This window comes from Branchiostoma floridae, chromosome 15 (assembly GCF_000003815.2).
Source record: "Branchiostoma floridae strain S238N-H82 chromosome 15, Bfl_VNyyK, whole genome shotgun sequence".
Taxonomy (NCBI): Eukaryota; Metazoa; Chordata; class Leptocardii; order Amphioxiformes; family Branchiostomatidae; genus Branchiostoma; species Branchiostoma floridae.
This window is the reverse complement of record NC_049993.1, coordinates 7473969-7499898: the sequence shown is the minus strand read 5'-3', so window position 1 is coordinate 7499898 and position 25930 is coordinate 7473969. Positions and strand designations below refer to the sequence as shown.

The window sequence follows — 25930 nt, the reverse complement described above, 5'->3', positions numbered from 1 at the left end:
TTCTGCTGCCTTTCCCCTGGATTAAACGCCACTTGCATGACTACCCAAACGTGCACAGGAAAATGTTAGTGACGGTGTATAAATAGCCTGAATACCCAGTGATTTACCAACTTTGTGAAACTATTCACGTACACGCATGTCTTTCTTTCTTTGCAGTTCGCCGTTGGGATGAAGAAGTATTTGGTATCACATGTACTTGGCATTATTTCTTATTCGTTATTTTGCCTGTGGACTACTGTCTTCGCGAAATGAAGAAAGAGAACCGGCTGGAGAAATCAGATAATACATTGTATTGATTATGGAAGGATGTTTCACTTCCTTGGATGATGTATATCTCTTAGTTACAGTTATGTGGGCAATTCTGCATAGTTTGATAATGTTCCTATGAGATCCATGCCCCAATGTAGAAAATTTGTATTCTGACCAGTACTTTTATGTTAATCTGTCCCCACTTTTGGTTATGACAGACACTGCAGGGTTTTTATGTGTTTATGTAGTCTAGTATTTATTGGGGTTAACGCTAGTTCGCCATTCAAACTGCTAGACAGGTCACAGTGGGAGAACTCCCTTAACGTTTTTACCCTGGGGAACAAAATCAGCAGTTTAAGTGTACCTGTAGACGTTCCAAAAGCAAAATGTTCGCACATCATCGCGCGGTCGGTGCGCACGGATAACAAGACTGGCAATAAAAATATTATTGCCATGACGACGATTGAGGGGAACAACAATACAGCTCAAATCAGAAATAGACTGGAACTTCCCTGTCGCACTATCCCTGGCACAATATACGAGCCCACCTGTAACATAAACCTACAGCTAGCAGAAATGTACTATCCCCGGTGCAGCACAATGGTCTGCCAGTAACCCAAACCTACAGCCAGCACTACAGTGTGTACTGGAGATTAAAAAATAAGGAAGAACCAACTGTTTCCAGCACTTCCGTCCTTGAATGACTTTCTTGCACCTAACCCACATGGCTGTCCTACTTCGTAATATTCCAGTCCTTGGATAGGTATAATAGGCCTTGAACAATTATATTTGGCTCTGAATATGATACCCATTGGGTGCCATCGTTCAAGATCATGACCTCTATATGAAGTATTTCCTGCCTGCCTGTGGCGTATGGCTTGAACAAGCTCTAGAAAACAAAATGTATCCTTCATAACAAAACATAACAAGAGTTCGTAGACCTCAGGCCTGCATGAAATGTATTGGGTTTCTGTAGACCTATTGTGTATTTTTGCCTTTTTGTCTGTGGTACGTGGTTGGAAAAATGAGCTTTTTACCGTGTTGGTTGTGCACCATGCAAAAGTCTGACTCTGAAATTCCATTTTCTGAATTTGTAAGTTTGGACATGGATGAACATTACTTATTTTGGATTTCTTAAGTATGTAACCAACCACAGTACTTTGAAGTTGTTGAGACGCTACCTTTTTTTGTCTCAGATGGCCCATGCACATGTAGTTACTCTGTCACATGATATACTAATATCTTCCTATTTCAATGTACTGACCTAATGCAGCTGCTAAGTCTCCTTGGTTTGTGTTCTTCCAATGATATTCATTAAAGATTTATTTCTGGGGTGTTATTCACTTGACATCGGAATGTTACTCGCATAATTTGACCAATGATACTTTTATCTGTAGTTCCATAGACATTAGACAATATGAATAGTGGTAGCCCCCATGCAGCAGCAACAGTTAGTCCCCAGGGTGGTATGATATTTTCATTCAATCCATCCAACCCAAACCTAAATCTCCTGTAGTATCTAAGCCAAATTTAACAGCACAATTTACTATGAAAAATGTCCTTGTCAATCCCATTTATAGATGGCAAGCTGCTGGCAATGGAAGCTTTGAAAAGTTCAGAAGCTGTTGTAGTCAGAGCAAACACCCAGCAAACATCCCCGCAAACCAATGAGCAGTTGCTTAGAAGGGGAATTTCATCATATATTTGCCGCGACAAAATGCAACAAACGATACTGAATTCAAAACAGAACAAAGCTAAGCCTCCACCACTTAACCCTGCCTGTACCATAGATTAAGCAGGCCCAAAAACCAAGCGAATATGACTAGCCCAAAACAACAAATTACCTGTATACAGTATGGAAATGGCATTACCAAAGAAACAAAAAGAAACACAGGACAAATCATACACATACCTTTCTCTTATGCCCACACTCTATACAGTTCTCCTCCACATTAGAAAATTGCATCTTCTTCTGTTTAAGTTCAAGTTCAACCATGATTGCCAACAGGGTAAAGGAACTTGTACCGGAACTTAAAACTCAGTACTATACAGCTCTAGAAACACCACAAAGAGTAATAAGCAAACTCCAATTATACCTGACCAACAGATATATAATCTGGCACACTCCCGTCATCTGGCAAACTGTCAGTGCCACTAAGTAACCTGATACATTGAAGGTGGCCCAGGCCAGATGATGGTTCTACACCCAACCATAATCTGTTTTTAAAACCAAGCAGATATTGGGAGGATGCCCCAACCACACTAAAACAGGGTCAACCTATACAGTATCAAGTTCAAGCACTAGGAGGCCCAAAATCAAACCTGACCACCAGGACACCACAAACAACTCACGTACCAAATGGCAACACAATGGCACCTTGCGTTCCGGAGATACAGCGCACGCCCCGTGCCCGCACAAAAGGTAACCTAAAATGTCAAGTTCAAGCACCAAGGGCGCCAAAATCAAAATTGAGCATTATTCAGCCACCGCCGACACATGTGCCAAATATCATTGCGCCAGCACCAGCCGTTCAGAAGATATAACTCCGGAAACACCCCTCCCGGACACAAAATTCGACCTGCCGGGTCAAGTTCAAACGCGACAAGGCCCAAAGTCAATCCTAGGCAACAGGCAACAACCCCCCACCCATGCACCAAAAATCGTCGCAATCGCGCGTATCGTTCCGGACACACAGCGCCAAAAGTGCCCCCAAAACACCAAAAATGCCACCTTCAATGTCAAGGTCAAGCGCCAGGAGGCCCAAAATCACACCTGAGTGTCAGGCTACCACCCCCAACCCACGTACCAAAAATCGTCGTGCTCGCACCATCCGTTCACGAGATACAGCGCCCTACATCCCCGGCTACCGAAAAGTTTCCACCAGCATCAAAACCATACCTGCATACATGCAGGTAACAACCAAGACAACGTGATCCATTGTGCAGAGTTTCCCTAAACACATAACACATACATACTTTATTCAAAAGATGTGCTTCGTAGCCCCAAAACGGGCTGAATTATGCAACAAATTCACAGACTTCAAGTGTCCACTAACAACCAATTGATTCATCAAACTTTACACATTATTGTCGAGAGTCTGTGAGACAGTATAATTCATTTTACCATACACATTTAAAAATTGAATACATTAAAAGAGATAGATCGGTATATACATCGGTATATTCCCTGTCTAGTTTCAAAGGACAAATTCCTCCAGGGAGCAAGTGTGACCTACATTCCACCATTGCATACCAGAGATACATCTGGAACAGATTTGGGGGGAGGGCTTGCATACCCAGAATACTGCATTCCTGTGGAAAAATTCCTGTGCAATTCCTAGAATTTTTGCAGACTGAATGCAATATATACCACTTGACGACTCCCCTGAGGCGTCGTCAAAAACTAGGATGGAAGATCACAGAACGAAAGCACACGTACGGCTCCCAAATACCTTCCATGATAATTTCTATGCTGTAGTTGAAGGTGTGGAAATCGCAGAGTTGCGGCAGAAGTTTGACCTCCGTGCTGTAAATTGAAGCGACCGCCGGCCTAATTTGTAGATCGGCTAGCGGCAGCTCGCCGGATTTCAAAATTGCCCGAGCGTCGACCTTATTTTTCGCTCAAAATTTTCCCCATCATAACCTGGACGGGGCTCAGGCAACATCCGTCCAACACTGATAATTATAATTATCCCCCATGAGATGGTAGCATCCCTTGGACACGGAAGAAAGGAGAATAGACTAACCAGGTAAAACTAAAAGCCAATATCAGGAACAACTTTGATTTCTGAGCCATGGAAAATATGTAGGGCATGAGTGGAATGGACGGACAAACTAAAAATAATAACATCAACAGTAATTTTGCGATAAACCAATCCAAAATCTTTTAAAAAAAGCCCCCAAATCGTCGCCAAGGATTCGCTGAATTTAAGGGCAGCATCCGGTGACCCGCCAACTTCGGCCGAGCTGCTACAAATTGCCAAAATCGCCAGGTCGTTGACCGTACTTCCCATTTGCAAAATATCCATTTTGAGGACCTTTGAGTTGGTTGCTGACACGTCGGCCGAGCTCACCTCTTGATTTGTGACGGGGGTTCATCATGTACAAACTACAATGTACTTACAAAAGTTACGCTCCTGTGCGTACGATACGACGACGTTACACTCATAGCACAGAGAGTGACTAAAGTTTTGAATGGTATCGACAACTGTCCAAGACTTGAATATCTGTCCTGGTTTGCACCCAACAGTCGCGAAGATGTGACGCTGGCCGACATATGAAACTGTTGGATCTTCACACTTTGATATCTGGGTCGATTTCTGTTCCTTATAGCTTGTATTCAGGAGAGGACCTTTCATTTGGAGATCAATGGAACTGGACAGGATATTAGAAAAGCATAAAAGAAGGGCGTTGAACCTTTGTCCGACTATCAGTTCTAATATCAGCCTGCAAAGGCAGCGAATCAGCCAGAATGTCAAGAGCCAGTAAGCCCAGCAGCAGCTGAAGATGGACACTATTGGAGCAAAGTATAACAACTGATCAGAAAGTTAAGTAGGAATCGGCTGAAAATTTGTGATAATGCACTGGACGTCACATGGTATCACTGTAAACTGCATTGTTTGTCAATGCACACGACAGCCACCGAAATAAAAAAAAAACTGCTTCAAACTTTCCAGAAGGTCTTTCAAGCTCCCAAGTCGACCTTCTAATTGGCAAAGCCTTTTTGAAAACATGTCAGTATCCCTTGTAATTAGTATCCCTAGACGAGAGGAGACCTTCTCATTAGAAATGTTAGGCTGGTGAAACAGGTGTCTACTGAAATGTGACGCTTTTCTTGCTGGTACTAATAAGAAGGCCATAACCAAAGGGTGAATTTTCGTCCTAAAAAGCAGGTCATTCAAAAGGGGAATCTACAGTTCCTGTCAGAATATGCAGCCGCCCTGTCAGAGACAGTCTAATAGGCAAGGCAGGAAACTGTCGGCATACATTTCTGCCCGCTGTACAGAAGAGCACATGTGGCAGCCAAATGTAGAGATGAAAATAAAGCTGAAGCTGAAGCACATCACTCTTAGTAAGGCCTGTCATTATCTAAATTAGCGTTGATTCGTTTGCCGAACGAGGCATTAGGACTGCTTCGACTAACAGATGTCTGAGCTGAGAGTTGCTGAAAGTTACTCAAGGTTGAAATCAATTGACACTGCATCACTGACGATACAAGTTACCCGTTCGTTTCTACACTCTGCAACGTATTACACCTCATCAGTGCACGTGGAAGGAACGCGCGTGTATACGTTTGCTGCATATGCTAGTAATAGGGGTGGGTACCGGTATAGAAAATTCAGGTCCAGGTCCGGTTCAGAGGATCAGGTACAGGTTCAGACCTGAACCTGATTCAGTATGTGAAGACTTGTGCTCACGACAATGGTCCATTTCACTACATAGAAATCTGTTTGGTGGAGTATTCGACTCACACTGGCGTTTTAAAATCCTACAAGGCTAACTGCCTCTGTACGATTGACTGGAAACCTTGGTAGAAATGACTCTAAACTTTACTCTCGTTATTTTCCACGACCGGTAAGCGCCAAAATGTGTGAATGCCTGATCAATTAATTTGTACATTTTCTAATAGGTCCAACATCCGGTCCACCTGATTTTTTCAGGTCCGATTTTTCCAGACCGGTCCAATAAGAAAAATCGGTTTTGCACCCCTAGCTAGTAACGTTACCACTAATAATTGTATCGTGCACGTCAAGGGAAAGATGGCGGGAGGCAGGTCAGCTGCAGTGCTCTGCAAAGTCCACTTCTTGAAGTGTTGACAGAACAAGGGCTACCCCCGGCAGTGTGCCTCGCGTGACGCGTCAAAATTCTGCATAAATCCAATACAGAAAAAAATAGATTGATGTTGGTTCTGAATACATTTTTCTCGCTTGGATTAAAACAAAAATGGGCGTGGATATATAAAACCACTGGTTCCTAATTTGACTACCAAATATCATGCAGAACTGTCAACAGATAACAACACATAGACAATCATATACAGTCCGTTACGGAATTATATAATAAATAGGAAAATGCCAGGGGAACTATTTTCGAACTGCACCTTTCTTTCCGCAACTGCTACTCAAATGCCATGAAGACCCATCCAGGGCATCTTGAGTTATGCTCGAGCTCTTGACCTACATGTACACCCACAAAACAGCTGCTCCACTATAGCACAACCGAAAACATTGATGACAAGGTCTAGGAACACAGACACTAAAGTGTTTCACTGCCAAAGTCATCACTCACCCTTGGGCGAGAACCTTTTCATCAGTTAGATCAATGGTCAAGAGGCAGGCTCAATACTTAATCATGGGGGTAAGTTCTCTTCATCCGCAGTTTCAGTGCATAGCTGATGGTATTGGACTTCAATTACGAATTTCCAAAAATAAAGATTCAGTGTGGTACAATTTGGCAGCATCATAGGGCAGCATGCAGCTGTAAAAATTATGGCTCGTAGCAGTATCGAAGTCCAAAAAATATATTTGTCCTGGTCTGCATCAAAAGTACTGACCAGCCACAACAGAAGAAACTGTTTGTTTTTTTTCTTCTTCTGGAGTGAACATGGTAAACTACCAACAAGTACTTCAATCAGGGAATCAAAAACGTATTGTACCCTTGGGAATCTGCAAACATCATGTTAAAGAATGAACATAGGAAGGCTTTACAGATAAGCATGAATGTGTAGCAAAGAAAATGATAAAGTAAAACAACTAAAACATACCTGATGAAAGAAGCGATAAAGAGATGATGTTGTTAGAAGTGATAACTGAAAGAAATTTGTCAAGATAACACGGAGACAATCGACAGCTAGACGCAGGATGACAAGATAACACTATACAAGATGTGTCAAAAAAAGATGGCAAGATGGTACGGAAAGAAGTGACACAGCATTTATTTTAAAACCACATATCGGCCTGTGAGACGCACGACTCATGAATACATCATAAACTGCATTGTCAATACTCATTACTGCATTTTGGGTTTCATTGCCTATGGTTTTCAAAGAAACCCATTTATTCCAACTACTCATGTAACAATGAAATGTATCAATAGACTAAAAAAACATTCTTAAAAAATAGTAAAAAAAGATTCATGAAACTAAGACAATTACCAGTTTTACTGAAACCCATCTGATGAAACAAAAACAAATGTGTATGAAGTGAATTAAAATACAGTGCTTTAAATGGCGATGATGTTAAGGATAAAACAAATAAAAGTGTTAAAACAATATTTACACTATCCTACCATTCAAACACACCGTAAGCCACAAAACCCGAAGAACATGTAAATGCATCCTTCCTTTGTAATAATTTCACTTGCCTTTGTAAAGGTGGATTTATTAAAATCTAAATTCTAAAACAAAAACTTTTGATGAAGGAGTTATCTAATCTTTTCTAATGAACATTCCTGATTGTGTTTTGGCTATCAACAACATGGGACTACTGAAGGTCTTGTAAAGTTCAAGTAACAGACCAGAACCAATAAAAATGTCAATTCTATATATGAACTTCTTTAAAATACTGAGGGCACTGAAGATGTAGCTTTGACTGGTGTCCCTAAGTGCGTACATGACGTCGTCCTGACTAACATTCAGGCGAACACGTTGGCTGACATCGCTCAGTCAGTCCAATGAAAAATGTCGATTCTATAAACGAACTCCTTCAAACTACTGAGGGCACTGAAGATCTAGCTTAAACTGGTGTCCCTAAGTGCGTACATGACGTCGTCATGACTGATGTTCAGGCGAACACATTGGCTGAATCAGTCAGTCAGTCCAATGTAAATGTTGATTCTATATATGAACTTGTTCAAACTACTGAAGGCACTGACTGAAGATCTAGCTCTGACTGGTGTCCCTGAGTGCATACATGACGTCGTCCTGACTGACGTTCAGACGAACACGTTGGCTGAGGTCGCTCTTCCCGGCCTCCACCAGGAGCAAGCGGCTGGCACCCAGGGTAGAGCAGACACCTGACAGCTGGGACATGGTCGGGACAGACACACCTGCAATGGGGAGGGGGGTGTCAGGTCAGGTTTGAAAGTTTTATTTAGAATCTGCAACCATCATGAATAAACGTCCATGAAGGTTAGACATCAAGGTAATAAGATACATGTATGCCAAAAAGCAGTTACTCTCTCAAGCAATTGGATATGATTTTGAAGAAGCCACGCCTGCAACAAGGACGGGTAGGCATCAGGTCAGGTTTTAAATCTTTTTTAGAATCTGCAACCATCATAAATGAACGTCGATTTAAGTTAGACATCCCAGGTAATGAGATATGCCAAAAAGCAGTTACTCAAGCAACTGATTTTGGATACAGTCAGGCGTTTCAGACAACTTCCGTTTTTAATTCACAGTTAGGATAAACCTGCTCTCCAACTAGATCTCTTTTGCATATCAATCCATAGCTAGGATATAAGAACTGCTTGCCATTAAGATCTCTTTAGTGTCACCGACGAAAGACAATGGATGTTGTCTGAAACGTCTTGACAGTTTCCAAAATCATATCCAGTTGCTTGAGTAATTGCTTTTTGTCAAATCATGAATGAACATGGGAAGGCTTTGCAGAGAAGCTTTACAGAGAATCATGAGCACATGATGGTGAATGATAATTATCATGTAACACAACTGAAAGAAAGATGGTAAAATACATGTCATACTAAAAATAGTGATTAAAAAATGACACTAAAAGAGGTGGCAGCTAAAAGATGACAAGATAATACAGAAATAAGCGACAAAGCATTTACAATACTAAAGGAAGTAAAAGCATAGATAATAAGATAATACTGAAAGAAGCGATAAAACATTTATCTTAAAATCACTAGTCAATAAAGAAATTTTTTTTTTTTCATTTATATGTATATCAATCTTCCCTCAGCGTTAGATAGAAGTAGTCATTGGAGATAAGGATGCCAGTGGTCGAAATACTTTTTTTCGGTGTTCTGCAATATTGCAGAAAGTCAAAATTTTGTTCTGCAAATTGGAAACATTTTCTGCAAACACACAGTCAAGCCTCTATACAATCCTTCTCAACCTAATAATGCCTTGCATTTAAATCATATCTAGTTTTGCAATGCATAGCATTACTGTGGTTTTTATTCTCTCACTCTTTTTTTTAATTTCAGTCTGCAGGGAAGTTAGCATTCCCTGATACCACCATAGGTCTTTTATCCACCTCACCATGACACTACGGGCTACTAGTACTATAGCTTACAGTATACCAATCAATTCATAAATGTATTAGTTATTATCTCACTCACTTCCATGCAACATACAATGTACTAATACCATGCAACATACAATGTACTAATAAAGATACATCAAATAAGAAACTGGATATGATTTTTGGAAACAGATTTTTCAGGCAGCATCCAACTTTTGTCAGTGACACTGAGCAGATCTATTGAAGAGCTAGTTTCATACCCTAAGTATGAATTGATATGCAAAGGAGGTGAAGACAATTTTAGATACTAGTAGCTCAATAGGAATCAAAGGTAAGACCAAGGACCTCCTTGGTAAGACAAATTCAAGACAACATACAGAAGCTCATGTTGTCTTGATAGGGGTGAGAATGCCAATAGTTTGCCAACATATTAGAACCATTGAATCCCAAGCCTGATATTTTCATTCTGCAAAATTGCAGATTGTTTAATTTTTCTTCTGCAATCTTGAAAATCCTTCTGCAAATTGCAGATTGCAGAAGGGTATTTCGAACACTGGATGCTGAGGAAGATTTTGTGTGAACCTGTTTATTCATGAGAAGCTCAATTCAGCCTTCATTGACGTCATGAGGGATGAGATAGGGGTCAAACAAAGATACTGAAGATACCATTATGTTAAGTTTTTGATAATAAATCTATACAAACACATATCATTACACATACATGGTAAAAAAATACACAATAGAGTGAAAGCTGGTATATGGTTCATGTCTTCATACTGTCAAATTTCTATCAGCAATACAACATAGTCACTAGGTAGTCTGTTCCACACTTCTGTTGTAGATAACAGCAGGGTTGGACAAGTTTTCTACAATTCACTTCCCGAAATCTAAATGACATTTTTCTATGCATTTTCTCTTCTAGCAATGGAATTGTTTTATTAGTGGCTCTATTTCTCTATGTTGACGATTGCTTGATGCAATGACTGTGAAAAGTAACTACATTTGTAGTATCAAAATCTCTCTCATGGAAAAGTCTTACTTGCCCGATCGGGTAAGTGAGGTAGGATATGCACTTGCTCGATCAGTACTAACTTGCCCTGGACAATCAGACTAGTGGACTTCTTCGACCCTGAACAGTATGAGGGACCTCGAGTTCAGTGTCCTTGAACTCACACCATTCCCCTGGTTGTATATAGGAACTACAATGTTGTTCATTCAGCTGATGACTCACAAAATTGGACGAGGTCAAAACTACAAACACTTCGCTGTGCCTTAACTGGCCTAATGCTGCCGTCATATACACACCTAATTCAGAATCCCAAATAAATCCCTGACGTCCTCATCAATGACCTGTGCAGAGATGGGGCGATCCCCTTGATAATCGTCAACACTACCATTCACAGTCCAATTGAGTTCTTTCTCTGCTCACTCACTGTCTTCTGCGTTTTGCATAATTGTTATTGCTGCTTCTCGGGGCATCCATGGGCATTTCATCAGCGGTATCGGTCCATCTTTTTTTCAGATGCTTATCACTGTTTTTTTGTTGCCTTTGGGACGTTTAGATTGCTGTATAACTTGTTTCTTAAAGATCAGAGAGTCATTCTACCGTCTGTATGTAACAACAAAGCACATTTTTACTGGTAGTTACAGTTTTGCCCAATCTTCAGATCTTTCTCACTTACTGTAGCGAACCCCTGCTTACCTCCTAACGGGTTAACTACAGTCAACTTCTACATACGGACCACCTGGCCAATGACACTTTTTGGTGGTTCCTACGATACTTTTTTTCACTGACACAGACATTAAGAATCCTGTCTATAGTGACCACCTACCTACATAGACAAATTAATTAAGAGCGATTCAGAGGTTGTAACAGAAAATTTTTCATCTGCATACATGCATGTATGAAAGTTTTAACTTTCATACGTATGCAGAAAATTCAGAACGTTTCACTCTAGGTGTGACTAGTCAAATTGTTTAAATCTGAATGTTTAGGAAGAAACTTATGAAGAATTGTAAATGATTGTATACCCTTAGGGAAATTTACAAAGTTAACAGTATCTAGTTGTACCAGTATGTTCCACACAAAATGAACAATCAAGTTTTATTACAAAAAATTAGGCTTTTGTGATTATTCTATGGCTGTAAATTATGTTTATAAGAAAATAACAATTCTTTTATAATTCTTTGTTCTATCAATTCTAATTCAGCAATCAATCAATCAGCTTTTGACATCATGTGTATTCAAACTATTAATCGACTTTTGTGAAAGGAGCATGCAACTCAGCTTCTAACAAGTTGTACAATAAATAAACCATTCATTCATTCATTTATTCCTGCATTTACAATTTTTTGTTGTTGATTTTTCATTTATCAATTCATGCATTCATTCATTGTTTTGTCCCATGAGTGGTCTTGTTTGGGCAGTTTTTTGTTTTTTTGTTGTTCTTGAGACACCCCTGGTCTGTCAAGATAACAGAGTTGCCATAGACTCTGTCGTAACGAGGTTCCATCAATTGATGAAATGAGACGTGGGTGAAGACCCTGCTATGGATGGATGATTTGCCTCGCCAATCCATTATGTCAAGAGTGAAGCTTTATGCATGAAGAACTGTCAACAGTTTACCATTGCAAAGGTAATAATTCATCGTCAAGCATCATTCAGAGGCAATCAATATTCACCACTGCAAAGGGTCATCTGAGGTCAGGTGAAAAAAGCAATGCAGTTCACATGTGGTCTGAAATCTCAGCACCTAAAATTACTCTCAGACTTATTCACATTCAAGCAAAACTGTTTAGCATTCAATTTGACAAGGAACATCTAACAAGGGCAAGCAAGAACAGTACAGGGTTACATGAAGTATGTAAAATTGCTCTCCTTTTGATCCAAACCGTACGTGTAGAACTTGTTGCAGTAAGAGTATCTGAGATCTAAAAGGGAGTCTTTAGATGAATGTGGGTGTAGTCTGTGGGTGGCCTATCTAGACACAGGTAATCACTACAATTTCGGAGAACACAGTTGGATGGTAATTAAAGATAACTGAAGCAAAATGAAATATAACAAAAAAATTACACATCCGTCTTGTTTATCATAGCATGACACTGGCACATCTCACTATTCATCTCACTGTGGGGGTCCGAAGGTTCAGCATTACCTGTGATTTCCTATCATTTTCTAGTTGCTTTAAGTGGGAAATTGTACTCCAACTTTACAGTACTCCCTAATGCATTTGAACCAACAAAGTGTGCACGTGGGAGAAGTAGTTGGAACACAGTCTGGCATATCAGATGCATACAAACTTCAACTTGTGCAAGTATGAGGTGGCAATGACTCTCTCACAGTTTAAGGAAAGTTTATCTTCGTTGGTAAATAACATTATAAAAATCTAAACTTTATATGACATAATAGCTGTGCTTGAAATACTTTTTACAGCTATGTTGTGCCATCAATATTTCATGTTGCACCACCAAGTTACTACTGTCTTCAAATAAGCTACTTACGAGGGGTGATCAATAAGCCCTTGGCCTCACACAGAAATAATAAGCAAAACTCAAATTTTGAAGTCTTGATGTCAAGTATAAAGACTTTTATGAATGTGTACCAAAATTCAAATCATTGAGATCATTACTTTGAAAGCAATGCTGAGTAATGGTTTAAGTAGGTAAGAGAGAAGGACAAAAACATTGACAATTGAGCAGTGGCCAGAGGTGTGCAGGTCAACCTGCGCTGTTCAAAGCCAGTCACACACTTCTTTCTACTTGGGAATCATTATCAAACATTTTGACAATGTCTTTAGAGAATTTACAGCATGGGGAACTCGCCCACACATGTCTAATCACAATTCACCCTTGCTTTTCTCACCACTTACCTACTGATTTTCAAGGAGACTTGGAAAGTAATGACTGCAATGATTTGAAATTTGGAGGATATTGTTAAAGGCTACTACTACTACATAGTTCTGCCTTGAAATTTGAGTTGTGACTATTATTTCTGGGTGTGGCCCCTCATATCGATTATCTTTTCTTCCAGTTACGTGCACATGTAACTACTTCTGTCATATCTTATCAAGAAGTAAGTATAAATTTAAAGCTTATGCATGTTGGGGGGGGGGGGGAGCAGTGTTCCAACTGCAAAATGTTAGGTTGTGCATTGTGCTACCTGGGATTAAAATTAAGTTGCATCAGGCAAAATAGATTTGCATTTGCAAGTGTGTATTTTGCGCACTGCATAATAGCATATGAAATCTGGCACCAACAACATATTGCTTCAGTCATGTGTCCTCAACCTTATGTCCAGAAGCTGGGCCCATTCCTTCAACAAGGCTCACAGAGTCAGGCGAACATTTGCACATTTCCCAACTATTTCAGTGTTGGTAATGTCTACTAAAGTTTCATACTAAGTGCAATGCATATGTGGGAGTTTCAGAGAGGAAAGATCAACTCACCATCCAGCCTACACAGGCACTCATGCTGCTGGGAGACCTATTAGACCGAGAGAAAATTATGTCAGTCAATACACAAGATCAAAGCTTTGCAGTGATAGTTGTGTAGGAGGTATTCATTATTGCTATCATAGGAGACACACTTTCAGGTTGTCTGTAAAATGTTTAAATGCACAGACACAGTTTTTAGGAAAGAGTACTCATTAGTTAGTTTTGATGTGTCATCAAGGATTATTATCAACAATAATCACATAGAGCTTCTGCAATGGATACCAATTAAATGCACAGCAATCCTCTTCCTTTTTAATTTGCAGTTAATTCACTCAGATGCTGAAGTTTGGGTGATCTCAGCTTGAACTTTAAGATAGGTTAAGTGTAACTGCAGGGCTTGGAATACTTTTTGTCTGTTACTGAGAGCAACAATACAAGTTATCCGAAACTTTATCTGTAATTTACCAAGATTTTCTGCTGGTACAAAAGACTCCTTCTGTGCCCTTACGCAACCTTCTCCAACAAAGAAGGCCTTCACTATCTCCTCACACAGCTTTAAAAGAGCCACTAGCAACCCAGGCCTTGGCACATGGCATGCTGTTGCATAGCTAAATCATTGATAATGCCAAGCCTAAATATTTTAGCTTGCAAAATTATTTGTTAACATTTTAACCTGCCATCTGACATTTTCTCCAAATTGCAGTTTGCAAAATTACAACCTGTTTTGTATGATTATTCATCTGCAATTTTTCTATCTGAAAATGTAGGTAGCAGAAGTGTTTGGGACTCTCTCTATGATTACCTGTAGAAAAGTAGCTTCTTCCAGCCCAGATCGTCGGAACTCTGCGACGACAGCCTTGAGGAATAATTGCTCCTGAAGTGATGCATGTCTGTGTGGCGAACAGGAAATTTCTCAATTCTTCCATGATAGAGCACACCAAGGCCATACTAATACCAGCAATTGGTTATCGTAATCCAAGCGCAATCAAGTAACGCATATCACATGAACATCACACCCTAGTCATGCTTTGCATACAATTTTACTTGTGTGTGAGTGCGCATGGTGTCATTAAGTATCATGGGATAACAAGAAACTAACTCATAGCTCAGAACACAAGTTTTCCACTGCTAATATTGGGTTGATCTTTTCCAGCATGACAAAATGGGATATATCCCCGCTGTCTTATCTGATTCATTTAGACTAAGAATTGTACTTAAAATCTTAAGGTGACAGAGTTGCATTTACTTAACATGTAAACATGATTCTTGCAACGTAATTTGTATTCTTTGGTCGTCATTTTGGTCTCCTTGATGAGTTGATTACTTGGGTATGGCAAAGTGCATACCGTTCAGGATCAAAGTGTCACATCAATCCAAAATGCAATCTATCTTGCACGCTACAATCTACATACCTGAAGACACATGTACCTGAAGATTTGAAGGTAAAGTAGGCCTCTTGTCAATCACAGCACTTTTTATTTCCCCAGCACAAATCCAAGTACAATTTCAAGATATTCACCGACTCTGCTGTCACAACTTGTCACTCACTCACTCACTCACTCACTCACTCACTCACTCACTCACTCACTCACTCACTCACTCACTCACTCACTCACTCACTCACTCACTCACTCACTCACTCACTCACTCACTCACTCAGAAGAGGAGGCAAGGTAGGCCAACAGCAACATACATAGACATGCTCAAGAAAGACACTGGCCTTGGAGTTGACAACCTACATCAAGCAATGACTGACAGAGACATATGGAATGCCATCATAGCTCGAGACCAGAAGGACTCGTCTTAAGCAAGTAAGTAAGCAAGCACTTACTCACTCGCTCACTCACTATTGTCAATCACATCACTTTTTATTTCCCAACCACAAATCCAACCTTGTTTTGAAGATATTCACCGACTCTGCTGTCACAACTTCTGTCACTCTCAGTCACTCACTCACTCACTCACTAACTAACTAACTATCTGATTAATCGTCCGTTGTTCCCTGTCTTGCAAAGGTTACAAAAGATGATTTCTAACTCCTGATAAAAAAGCTTTGAACTTCAACCACCTTATGGCCATGATCTTGGGTGAAGAGAACATCTCCTGAACAGCGGTGTCCACATGAGTCATGTTCACTAAGGCTGCTGACTTGCGACCCGGCGTCTTGGCCAGCTCTGCTAGCTCCGTCGCACGTCGACAGATGTCCAGCGCTCTACGGGCATCGCCAGACACTGCGGCAACCTACACAACGTCGATGAATATACAATGGTTTATTTGTCAACTTGTCATACAGCTTGCAGCCTCATGGCTGAATTGGTTTGATAACATTACATTCGGAATTACAACATGTCTATAAAAGCAGGTAGAATTACTAACACATTAAAATAACAAGTGTAGTTTAAAATATACATGTAAGTTTAGAATAGATATGCAATTACAAGCTATCATTGTATTGCACGTAAAGCAGTAGATTCAGCAGGTTGAGACTTAGAACTTTCTTTTTCGCTTCAACTATCATAGGGTTCTGCTTCATAGAGTAGAAATCGTTGCCATGAAGTATAGTAGAGGCATCTTCACAAGAAATTAGCTTTTTTTTGCAGCTATTCGTGCAGAGGTGTGACAGATTGTTCAGTGTAGTATGACCGATTGCTGCCGAACCATATAATAATGTACTAGCTATACAGATGCAGACTGCTTTATCAAAGGCACAGGTGTCACATTTGGAACTGCATATTTCTCACCGCAGCGCAGAAGTAGTGAGAAGCAGATGCATAATACTAGCCGGCAGAAAGACAGCAGAAGAACTACCAAAACTTTGGCACCCGATTTCTTTTGGTTGTGTTAAACATTTCTTTTAACCAGCCTACACAACAGTTCTTCAGTTTTTAACCTGACTGTAACAGCAGACCACATGTATCTCAGATCCCTCATCATCATAGAAAAATACTATATCTTGATTCCATATGGATACAAAATAAGAATACTGATCAATGTACAACCTCAACAACTTTGTATGTGACTTCAAACAAGATACTGGATTAAGATAGTCTATACATGAATCATACATCATGACATAGTTATTCTCAGACAGATTGGACATAAAGATGGAATACAATGCTCATACACGATAACGAGATTTTGATGTATCTTCTTAAGTATGCTAAAGCATAATTAATTAGTACAAAATAGGAAAAATCGGTCTTTTTTTCTGTCAAGAGACTTGTTTCTCGTATAGACTCAGACATGTGTGTATTAATTATACATGTACAAGCAACTGCAAGAACCTATTATGGGAACTATTCCAGAACCTTAAGTTTCATTTTCTCAGAATCTCAGCAGGGGACATCCCCAGGATTTCTGATCGCTTCTCAGCTTCCATTTTAATTACCTCCTATTATAAAAGGAGTTGAAGTTCACCCATCATTTCATAAGAAACTTGAATCACTTCAAATACTAGTATATGACACCTTGCTACATTTACCGGTCACATTTCTTTAATAGTTTAAGTTTCAATTCTTCTTGTAGTCTCATTGTCAATTCGTGACCATTTGACAGCACGCAGTCTTGACGTACCTTTCTAGCAGCAAGCTGTATGGCATCATCTTCAAAAGCCTGAAGGCCTTTCATGCGTGACATGACGATTTCTTGCAACTGTCGAAACGTGTAGGGCTGGAACGTCATCCGAGTCAGCCCCTAAATGGCAAGTCACAGGCAATAAAAGATCTTGTCAGCTGGGATACAGATTGTACTATCTAACGATCGCTTGGGAGCAATCTTTATGACAATTTAATCTACTTAAGACTTTCAGGGCAATCTGCATAATCATATCTGATTTAGTACAAAATGTAATAGTAATAATCCCTATCCCAAGTGATGGAAGACCCACTAGTCATGATATAAGACACACAACAGCACTAGCTATTAGGCATACTGTCACCAACATTGACATCATTAGCATATTTTGTGCTTTGAAAGCATAAAACTTTTTGCTAGTTATAAGAGTGGCAGCAAGGTGAAGGCATAACATGTTCTGTGGCAAGAATTCAATGCTTACATCCTTTGCATCGTCCAGAAATAAGAAAACATTTTGAAAAAGTATTTCTGCTATGCTGAACTACATGTATAGGCGGTGATTAAAGACTTCCAAATGCCTGAAGCCCAAATTTCGATACGACTGACCTTAGCAGAGAGGAGAGAGTATCTGTCGAAGCATATGACTGAGAACAATTAGCCGGCACCGTCTGGTAGATGCAGATAAACTGTTTCATGACATTTGGCTACAGGGTCAGACATTGACTCTGATGAGATACCTGACCCCTAGTCTGTTCCCTGGGTACAAGCAGTAGACTGTGAAGCTTTGCATAACAGACAGCACTTTTTCTAAGAAATTAGATAATGGTGTGTCAGTACCACCTTGTCAACATTAAAATTTCAGTAATTGTGCTTGACATTCATCAAAATCTGCTTGCTTCACGCTCTCCAACCTGTATGCACAACCTTGCTCTACATTTCTGGGGTCAGTGCCCGATGAATACAAATGTAGTTCACTGCAATGTAGGTCACTCTCCAACGGTTTCGTATTGTCAACCATGTCATCAACCGTCATCACAAAACCTCAAAGGGTCTGCAAATGACATCAATGATTACGACAGTGTTCCAGAAAATGAGATATTAATTTGGAGTTAATGATTTTGGGGCCGTAGTCATCACATGGTAATTGTGGATAAGTAGATGTAATTCTGTTGCAGTGAGGTTTTGTGAAGACCTCTATACACTAATTACCCGCAACGTAACCACTTTAGGTTTGCTTATCACATACTGATTATGTACGACCAAGTAAATCATCATGATCACCCACCCTAGTGCTTGAAATTCCCACTTGCACACTAGCACAGGCAACCTTGAATTTTGCAGTGGGAACACCGCTTTCCCCCCACCCATAAGCTTTTGTATCTATTTCATGATAAGATAAAACATAAGTAGTTACATGTAACTGGAAGATAAAATAATGGATAAGTACATGTAGCTGATCTGAAGAAAGAAATAACTTGGAAATGGGACAACTTGAAATGTTGATGCAACCCGACTGAAAAAAGGATTTCGAGCACTGTACACAAGTAGTGAAGAAGGTTAAAGGTCCCATAGCCTTTCTGATGCAGTGAGTTGTTCATCTTTTCTACATTATTGGAAGACAGACCATATCCCTCTCCTATCACATCTTCCCTAGAGCCCTCATTGATTACCCATTACATGGATGGAGTGAGGAAAGTTAAGTTCATTCCTCAAACACATAACGTCTAGCCGGGAAGCAATCTGCAAGCCAATCCACAACGGCTTACTCATCATCAACTCAAGGAGCAAGCCGACCCCTAGTGAGCCACCCAGGAGTACTCGGAGCACTCACTCAGCTTACTACCAGATGCCCCCATGCAGAACCAACTACAGGCAGTATGCCATCTTCCCCAGAACTGTGAAGGTGGAACGGTCTCCCAGCACACCTCAGCGCCACTCTAGACAGTTTCAATTACAAATATAGCTCCCTCCCGCTCTCCCTCCCTGTTACAATACTCCGTTACTTTCCACGCTTCGCAGTAAACTTTCACATTACAGGCAGCATAATCTTCAAATAGTTGAAGGCGGCTGCCTTAACCGAAAGAAGAACCTTGTGACCTTTCAATCTGTCCGTTGGGTCTAGCTAGCTACTCAGTCATCCAAGGCATTTGAGTAAAGAAAACCTTTAACCATTACAAGTTCATCCAATAGTGCCAAGTGAATACTATACAAAGAATCATGACATCTCTCAAGGGATGCTATTAGTTCATGTAAAAAATGTTGTGGCTGCTCCTCTTCCCACATTCGCTTTGAAAAAAAAATGCAACAGGCTTAAAATATGCCAAAAAGCAGTTATTCAAGGAACTGGATATGACTTTGAATGGTGTCTGAAACGTTTGACTGTTTCCAAAATCATATCCAGTTGCTTGTAATGAGTAACTGCTTTTTGGCATATCTGGATGTCTAACATTCCTCGATGTAACAGGCCTAAAAGTTTGCTATAAAAAAGACAGGCACTTGTACTATACTAACCAGACGGCTGGACACCCTGTTCATCATCATTCTCTCAGGCAGGTCCATGGTGTTTGCGATGGCCAGCACAATGAGCTTGGCCTGCGGCCTGGTGGGCCAGTCGAACAGGTTGTACATGACACTCTGCTTCCTGGTCCACAGGAGGTCCAACTGCAGGGTAGAAAACATCAGAAGTAAATGACAAGGCTGTCTCTTTACTGAAATTCACACCAGGCAGTTTGGAATATAGATTTACAACATCTATTCTTCAGTAGAACAGTCAAACTTGCCAAAGCTCGATGTTTCTGACTTAGGGAGATGAGATGCTGCCACAGTGAGCATAGTTCAGTGCCTAGAAGTGGTCAATGGCCATGCACTAAGCAAACTCTTAAGAAAAAGTCTGTATGAACACTTGAGAACTGCCTTTCATTCTACAAAGACTTCCTTGACTGGAATAAAAAAAACTTTAAAAAAACCCAGAACATTGCTTGCTCAAAATCATAATAGTGCATAATACAATCATTACTTTCTTCCCAAGTTTCAAAGTTATCATCAAGAACTTTTCATAAACAGAGAAACCTCCTATTTTTTATTTTTCCATCTTCAAGTTCAACATACTTCTACCAGTAGAAAACATTGTTCCGCACACTAGTTTACGCACGCATGCATGCACGCACACACACACACACACACACACACACACACACACACCGAGGGCCGTCCCTCGGATAGGACTTTAAATGGAGGTCCCGTGTTTGGGGAGAGCAAAACCCCAAGCACGTTAAAGAACCCACCACATGTGCGATGGTGCAGTGTGAGCGAATCTAACCATTCCAGCCAAAATGGGGTAGGGAATCTCCCGAGCAGCCCTTGTAACCCCTGCTTTGCCTATTGGGTCAGTTAGTCCTCACTTATAGTGAGCAATTGGGCTGGTCTCAATCATGATGTTTCTGACCTAGGGCGAAGAGATGCTGTTACAGTTACAATGTAACCTGTATTCTTGGAGTGGCCTTCAGGTCTTGTTACGTGGTGACCATTAAGTAAAAAAATAAAAGAAAACAAAAACACACATACACGCTGTACCTTTGGTTTAGATAAAGCATTTGTAGATCCTTACAGAAATGAAGGTTGACAAAATTGATTTGGAAGACGCACCTCATCCACCAGCAGCACTGTGGAGTCTCTCCGTGGGGCTGGAGTGTTGAACCTCTTGTCTAAAATCTCTGCTGCGTGTTCTGGAGTGGCCTTCTGTCCTGTCAGGGCCTGCAGGACATAGTATAAACTCTACATGATTTTCTGGAAAATAATTTCATCAGGTTGGTAGATCATATGATATAGGAGTTTTCTTTCACACAACCTTACCTTAGCTGACATTTCGATCCCTGTCAAACATCTTCCTCAGAGCTTCTAACTGGAGTTCTGCTTCTTGCCGCTATATGTAGCGTATGTAGGTGGCGCTTTTGCGGCAAGAACACAATCCCGCTACATTTAGCGGCGAGAAGCAGAACACTAGTTAGAAGCTCTGAGGAAGATGTCTGACATCGAAATGTCAGCTAAGGTGAGATTAACTGGTTGTGGAAAAAAAAAACTCTACATGATTTTATTGTCATTACAGTCCTCTAGTCAACATTCCAATAATGAACACAATCTATCATCATCTTTCATAACTCCACTGCATGCCAAAATACCACTACATTACAAAAAAGGACATCAATTTAAAGAGATGTACCAATGCAGCATCAGTAATCATGAGGTACATACACTTCAAATTTATACACATGCAGTTGTTTAAGACAATCTTATGTGGGACCGCGTGGTACAGTGGTATTATGTTCGCCTTGTGACCGAGAGGCTGCGGGATCGAATCCGCCTGCCGTGCTGCCGATCTTGTGCCCCTGGGAAAGGCACTTTACACGAACTTTCCACACTTTACTCAAGTGAAAATGAGTCGTCCCTCGGATAGGACGTTAAATGGAGGTCCCGTGTCTGGGGAGAGCCATATCCCGGGCAGTGGCACGTAAAAGAACCCGCCACATGTGCGATGGTGCGGTATGAGCGGTTCAAAACCTACAGTACCTTGGCTGCACCTGGGGCAATTACTGTCGTATTGAGGTCACCTGAGTGGCGCCGAATGGCAGCTCGCTCCAGACCCTTGCGATATAGCCCCACCTATTGTAAGCTTCTAAAAATTCAGCCCCTGGCTGCAAAGAGTGAGTAGTCGGCCCACCCAATAACAAGATAACAAGATCTTGAGAAGGCTTCTATAACTATGTTTTTGTGATGCGGCAGTATTATAGCACCTGTTGGAATAATTGACTGTCGAAACGTAACTACTAGACACACACTGGTACATTTTCCACATACATGCATATGAACGATGCGCTGGGTAAATCAATTCAACATGTTGTTTACAGATATCAGACATTCTAATGTGTCAACACTTCTCCTGGGTGTATTGATGAAGGTTAGATCTGTTTACACATCAATCATCACAACAAGATAAATAACATTATGGAGATTACTTTGGAATGTTTTCAGAAATTACCATTCCATGAGGCAATGTTAAAAAGTAAGTTCAGGAAATACCCAGCGGGGGTGACTCATTTGTCTGGAGGAGATTAGCACCGGTAATTGTACTGGCAGACATCATAGTCACGATCTCTGTCAACTGACTCACATCTCTAATGTTAGAATCACTGAGTCAAGGTTGTAACCTCTCACACTCACTATCCATGGTTAGATTATACTGCTGCTGGGTTCCTTACGTGTGGGTAGGCAGCACACTCCGCTTCCATGCGGCTCTGTCCAGTGGGTCGACCCCTGTTAGACCCCGCATCTATTCTATCAGATACTCTTCTGGATTTTATCTCTTGATGTAGGCAGGGTAAGCTACCATGATCCTTTTGGACATATTCTTGCTTACCAGTGTGGAACTTGCAACGTAATAATTACAATGAATAAGAGAAGTTAATTTTGGACAGTGCAGTACACAGAATAACCTAGTGATACCAGGTCAAGAATAATGTCTTTCATTTTTGCTGTAACATCTGCTGAAAAACATTTATTTTCTCAGGAGTCAGGATTTTTCCACGCAAAAGTTTTCTCACGCATGCTGAGAAAGGAGTAACACCATAATGTAATTTCTTTACTTCTACCCTCCACTTTACCCCGTAACCTTTATTGATTTTACACCATGAACGGATAAGACTTTGAATAATCGACAACGATTTTGTTTTAAGATATTGGACTTCATTTGTTCCATCGAATGTCATCCACTTTTGTCCCATTTGACTGAGTGCAACATCTTTTGTGCTGTATATACTGGACCCTCTTGGAAATAAACTTTCAAATGTTGTAGGGGTTGTCTTGAGTGTGGGGTTGTCAACTTGAATGTGGCCCTGACAAAACATTGTGTACTGTAATTCTTGAATTGTTAACATTAACTTAAGGCCACACCAATTTAATTTCTTGGTTCTTGGATTTAAAAAAAAAAAAATTGGGGCAGTTGGTCGAAAAAGAAAAAAAAATTGCAAAAAGTCTGTGGTGAACTTTCATAACACAAAAAAAAGGTAAGAAGTCAAGTTTTCAGCTTTTCATGGTATGATGTATCCAATGAATCTCTTCCTTTGATTTTAAACCACTGTTTTGATCATGTGACTGCAAATAAAAATTTTATGGATGACATCAGCGCGCGCATTAATTTTCGCCTGATTTCAGAAAAAAAAACAAGAATGTTTTTCTTCTGCAGGGATGGTCAACATGACGATAAAGTATCAAAATGAGCAAATATGTTGTGTTGTAGCCTGATAGTTGTAATTATAGAGGTGACACTTGCAAGGTATCAGTAGTTGTAGGAATGAAACTTATTGGATAGTTGTAAAAGTGACACCAATATGGAAGCCAGGAGTGTGGTTACCAACTTTGTTGGTGATGCCAGTCTACCACCCTAGTGTCACTTTTACCACACCAGTACATGTCTTAAATACAGGAATGAATGCCTTGTTGGCTCTGATACCAGGTTTTGTCCCTTTACTTCTTTTTACAACACTCATCACAACTTTATGATGCCTATTTTTTTAAGATGTAGCCATCTTGTTTTTTTCCACCCATCTTGTTTTTTTTTCGCCCTATCGCACTATTTTTGCAATCTGCAGAGGATGTCATCCATAAAATTTACTTGCTGTGGCCTAAGTGCTCTGATGGTTTATCAGCAGTATGTGCCCCTGCAATAGCAAAATCTATATTATTTTTCTTGGGACTAAATTTTTTTTCCAAATCGGAAAAAAATGGGTCGGGAAATCCGAGAACTAACAAATTAAATTGGTGTGGCCTAACCTTAGCTACTTTAGAGGTTTCTATTCAAACTCTAAAATTCTATCATTTCAATCATTTGATCACTCTGAGACCAGCTAGAAAAAATGTTCTCACTGCTAAAATTAAATGCCATGAGCTGCTCCCTTTCCTTTAAACTGCAAAAATTACTCAACGTAATATTGAATTGATTAACACTACAGTGTTATAAAATGATGAAAATGACCTTGAGTATCTGGGAGTGAGCCTGGTGTGGGTCGGTCAGTTTCATGCCGTTAATCTCGACAAACTGGAACTCGGGCAGGTTACTGTCGTCCACTTCCTCCTGGAGGCAGCGCAGAACCTCGTGCACGGTCGCGGTCTTTCCCGTCCCCGGCACTCCGGATATGTACATGCACCTGTCAGCAATAGATTACACTGTTTATAGTGTAACAACTAAGGAGGATATTTCCGTGAATAGTTTCATCAGGTTGGTACATCTCTGTTATGTACATTGTACATACATTTGTATACTCCTCCACATTTTGGACAACATTGCAAACATCATATAAAACAATCAATGTGTATGTCACAGTATGTGCCAATGCTTTATGTTTGTGATCCCATTCTGTAAACAATGACACTACAGTGTGAACCAGTCAGAATTGCCCTGAGGAAGGTGACAGATGATCACTATAACATGGAAATAAAGCAAGGGTTGTGAAATAAGAGCCTCTTTATTCAAGGCACTCCAGATATGCACATTCAAGCACCTGTGAGTAGGAGATTACACTGTCTTTATAGTAGAGCAACTAAGAAAGATTAGTTCTGTGAATATAGTTTCATCATGTTGGTACATCACTAGATAAAAGAATTTTGTTACACAACCCTTGCTTTAATTAGCCCCTTTCACAGATTTTTATTCTAAGGGGAAAGGGGGGGGGGCTGGTTTTCTAGCTTCAAAGTTGGCTTAGATTCTCTAATGCCAGGAAAGGGAGTTTGCTCAGAAAGGGAGTTCGCCTAAAAGATAAGTTTGCAATGGAAGGAAGGTGGGGCAAAACTCCCTTTCCCTGCATTAGAGAACCATTGCCAATGATGAAGAGGATAAGTAAGTAAGTAAGTGGTGTTAGGAAGTGAATTAATCTCCTACCCTCCAGTCCCATCCAGCAGTCTGCCCTCCACAAAGGAGTAGATGTTACCGAACTCCAACTCTCTGCAGGGCAGGGATTCAGGAACTGCACTTACATGGAGCCTGCAACAAGGGGAATATAACTCAATTCATACAAAAGGGGAATATAACTCAATCATACAAACCTGATACATAGCATTCACATTCATTCAATGAAGTTAATTAAAAATCAATTCAAAGTACTTTCTTTCTGTACTGTTAAATCATATTACTGCTCCAGGAATAATTCAGTCACAAAAATCAATGCTACGTAAAGTTACAAAAGTGGAGAATTTATAGAAAGAATACAGCTTTTTTCTAGCACTACATTTTGGCTCCAAATACTCTGACATAAAATAACTATGACAGTGATGTGTCATGTTTATGTGGGTTCTTGCAAGCTGAATCAAGTTAAAAACACACACCTAGCCCTGGCTTGCTCTAGAACTCCCATTGGTTCTTTCCTTTGCCGAGGAGTTTTTGGATATTTGGCATCATCTCGTCAACACGCACACTCTTCC

General features: G+C 40.3%; 1 protein-coding gene across 1 annotated transcript in view; it reads right to left on the bottom strand.

The window, feature by feature from the left end:
- Positions 1 to 7159: 7159 nt before the first annotated feature.
- LOC118432268 (origin recognition complex subunit 1-like) overlaps positions 7160 to 25930 on the bottom strand; it is a 27624-nt gene continuing 8853 nt past the window's right edge. Inside the window, exons 8-17 of the mRNA XM_035843804.1 lie at positions 25835 to 25907; positions 25392 to 25493; positions 24489 to 24660; positions 21107 to 21214; positions 19973 to 20122; positions 17462 to 17581; positions 15957 to 16129; positions 14691 to 14778; positions 13901 to 13937; positions 7160 to 8295 (exon numbers count right to left, since the gene is read on the bottom strand). Of these exons, the coding sequence (XP_035699697.1) occupies positions 8129 to 8295; positions 13901 to 13937; positions 14691 to 14778; positions 15957 to 16129; positions 17462 to 17581; positions 19973 to 20122; positions 21107 to 21214; positions 24489 to 24660; positions 25392 to 25493; positions 25835 to 25907 (1190 nt within the window). The 3' untranslated portion in view covers positions 7160 to 8128. The remainder of the gene's footprint in view (positions 8296 to 13900; positions 13938 to 14690; positions 14779 to 15956; positions 16130 to 17461; positions 17582 to 19972; positions 20123 to 21106; positions 21215 to 24488; positions 24661 to 25391; positions 25494 to 25834; positions 25908 to 25930) is intronic.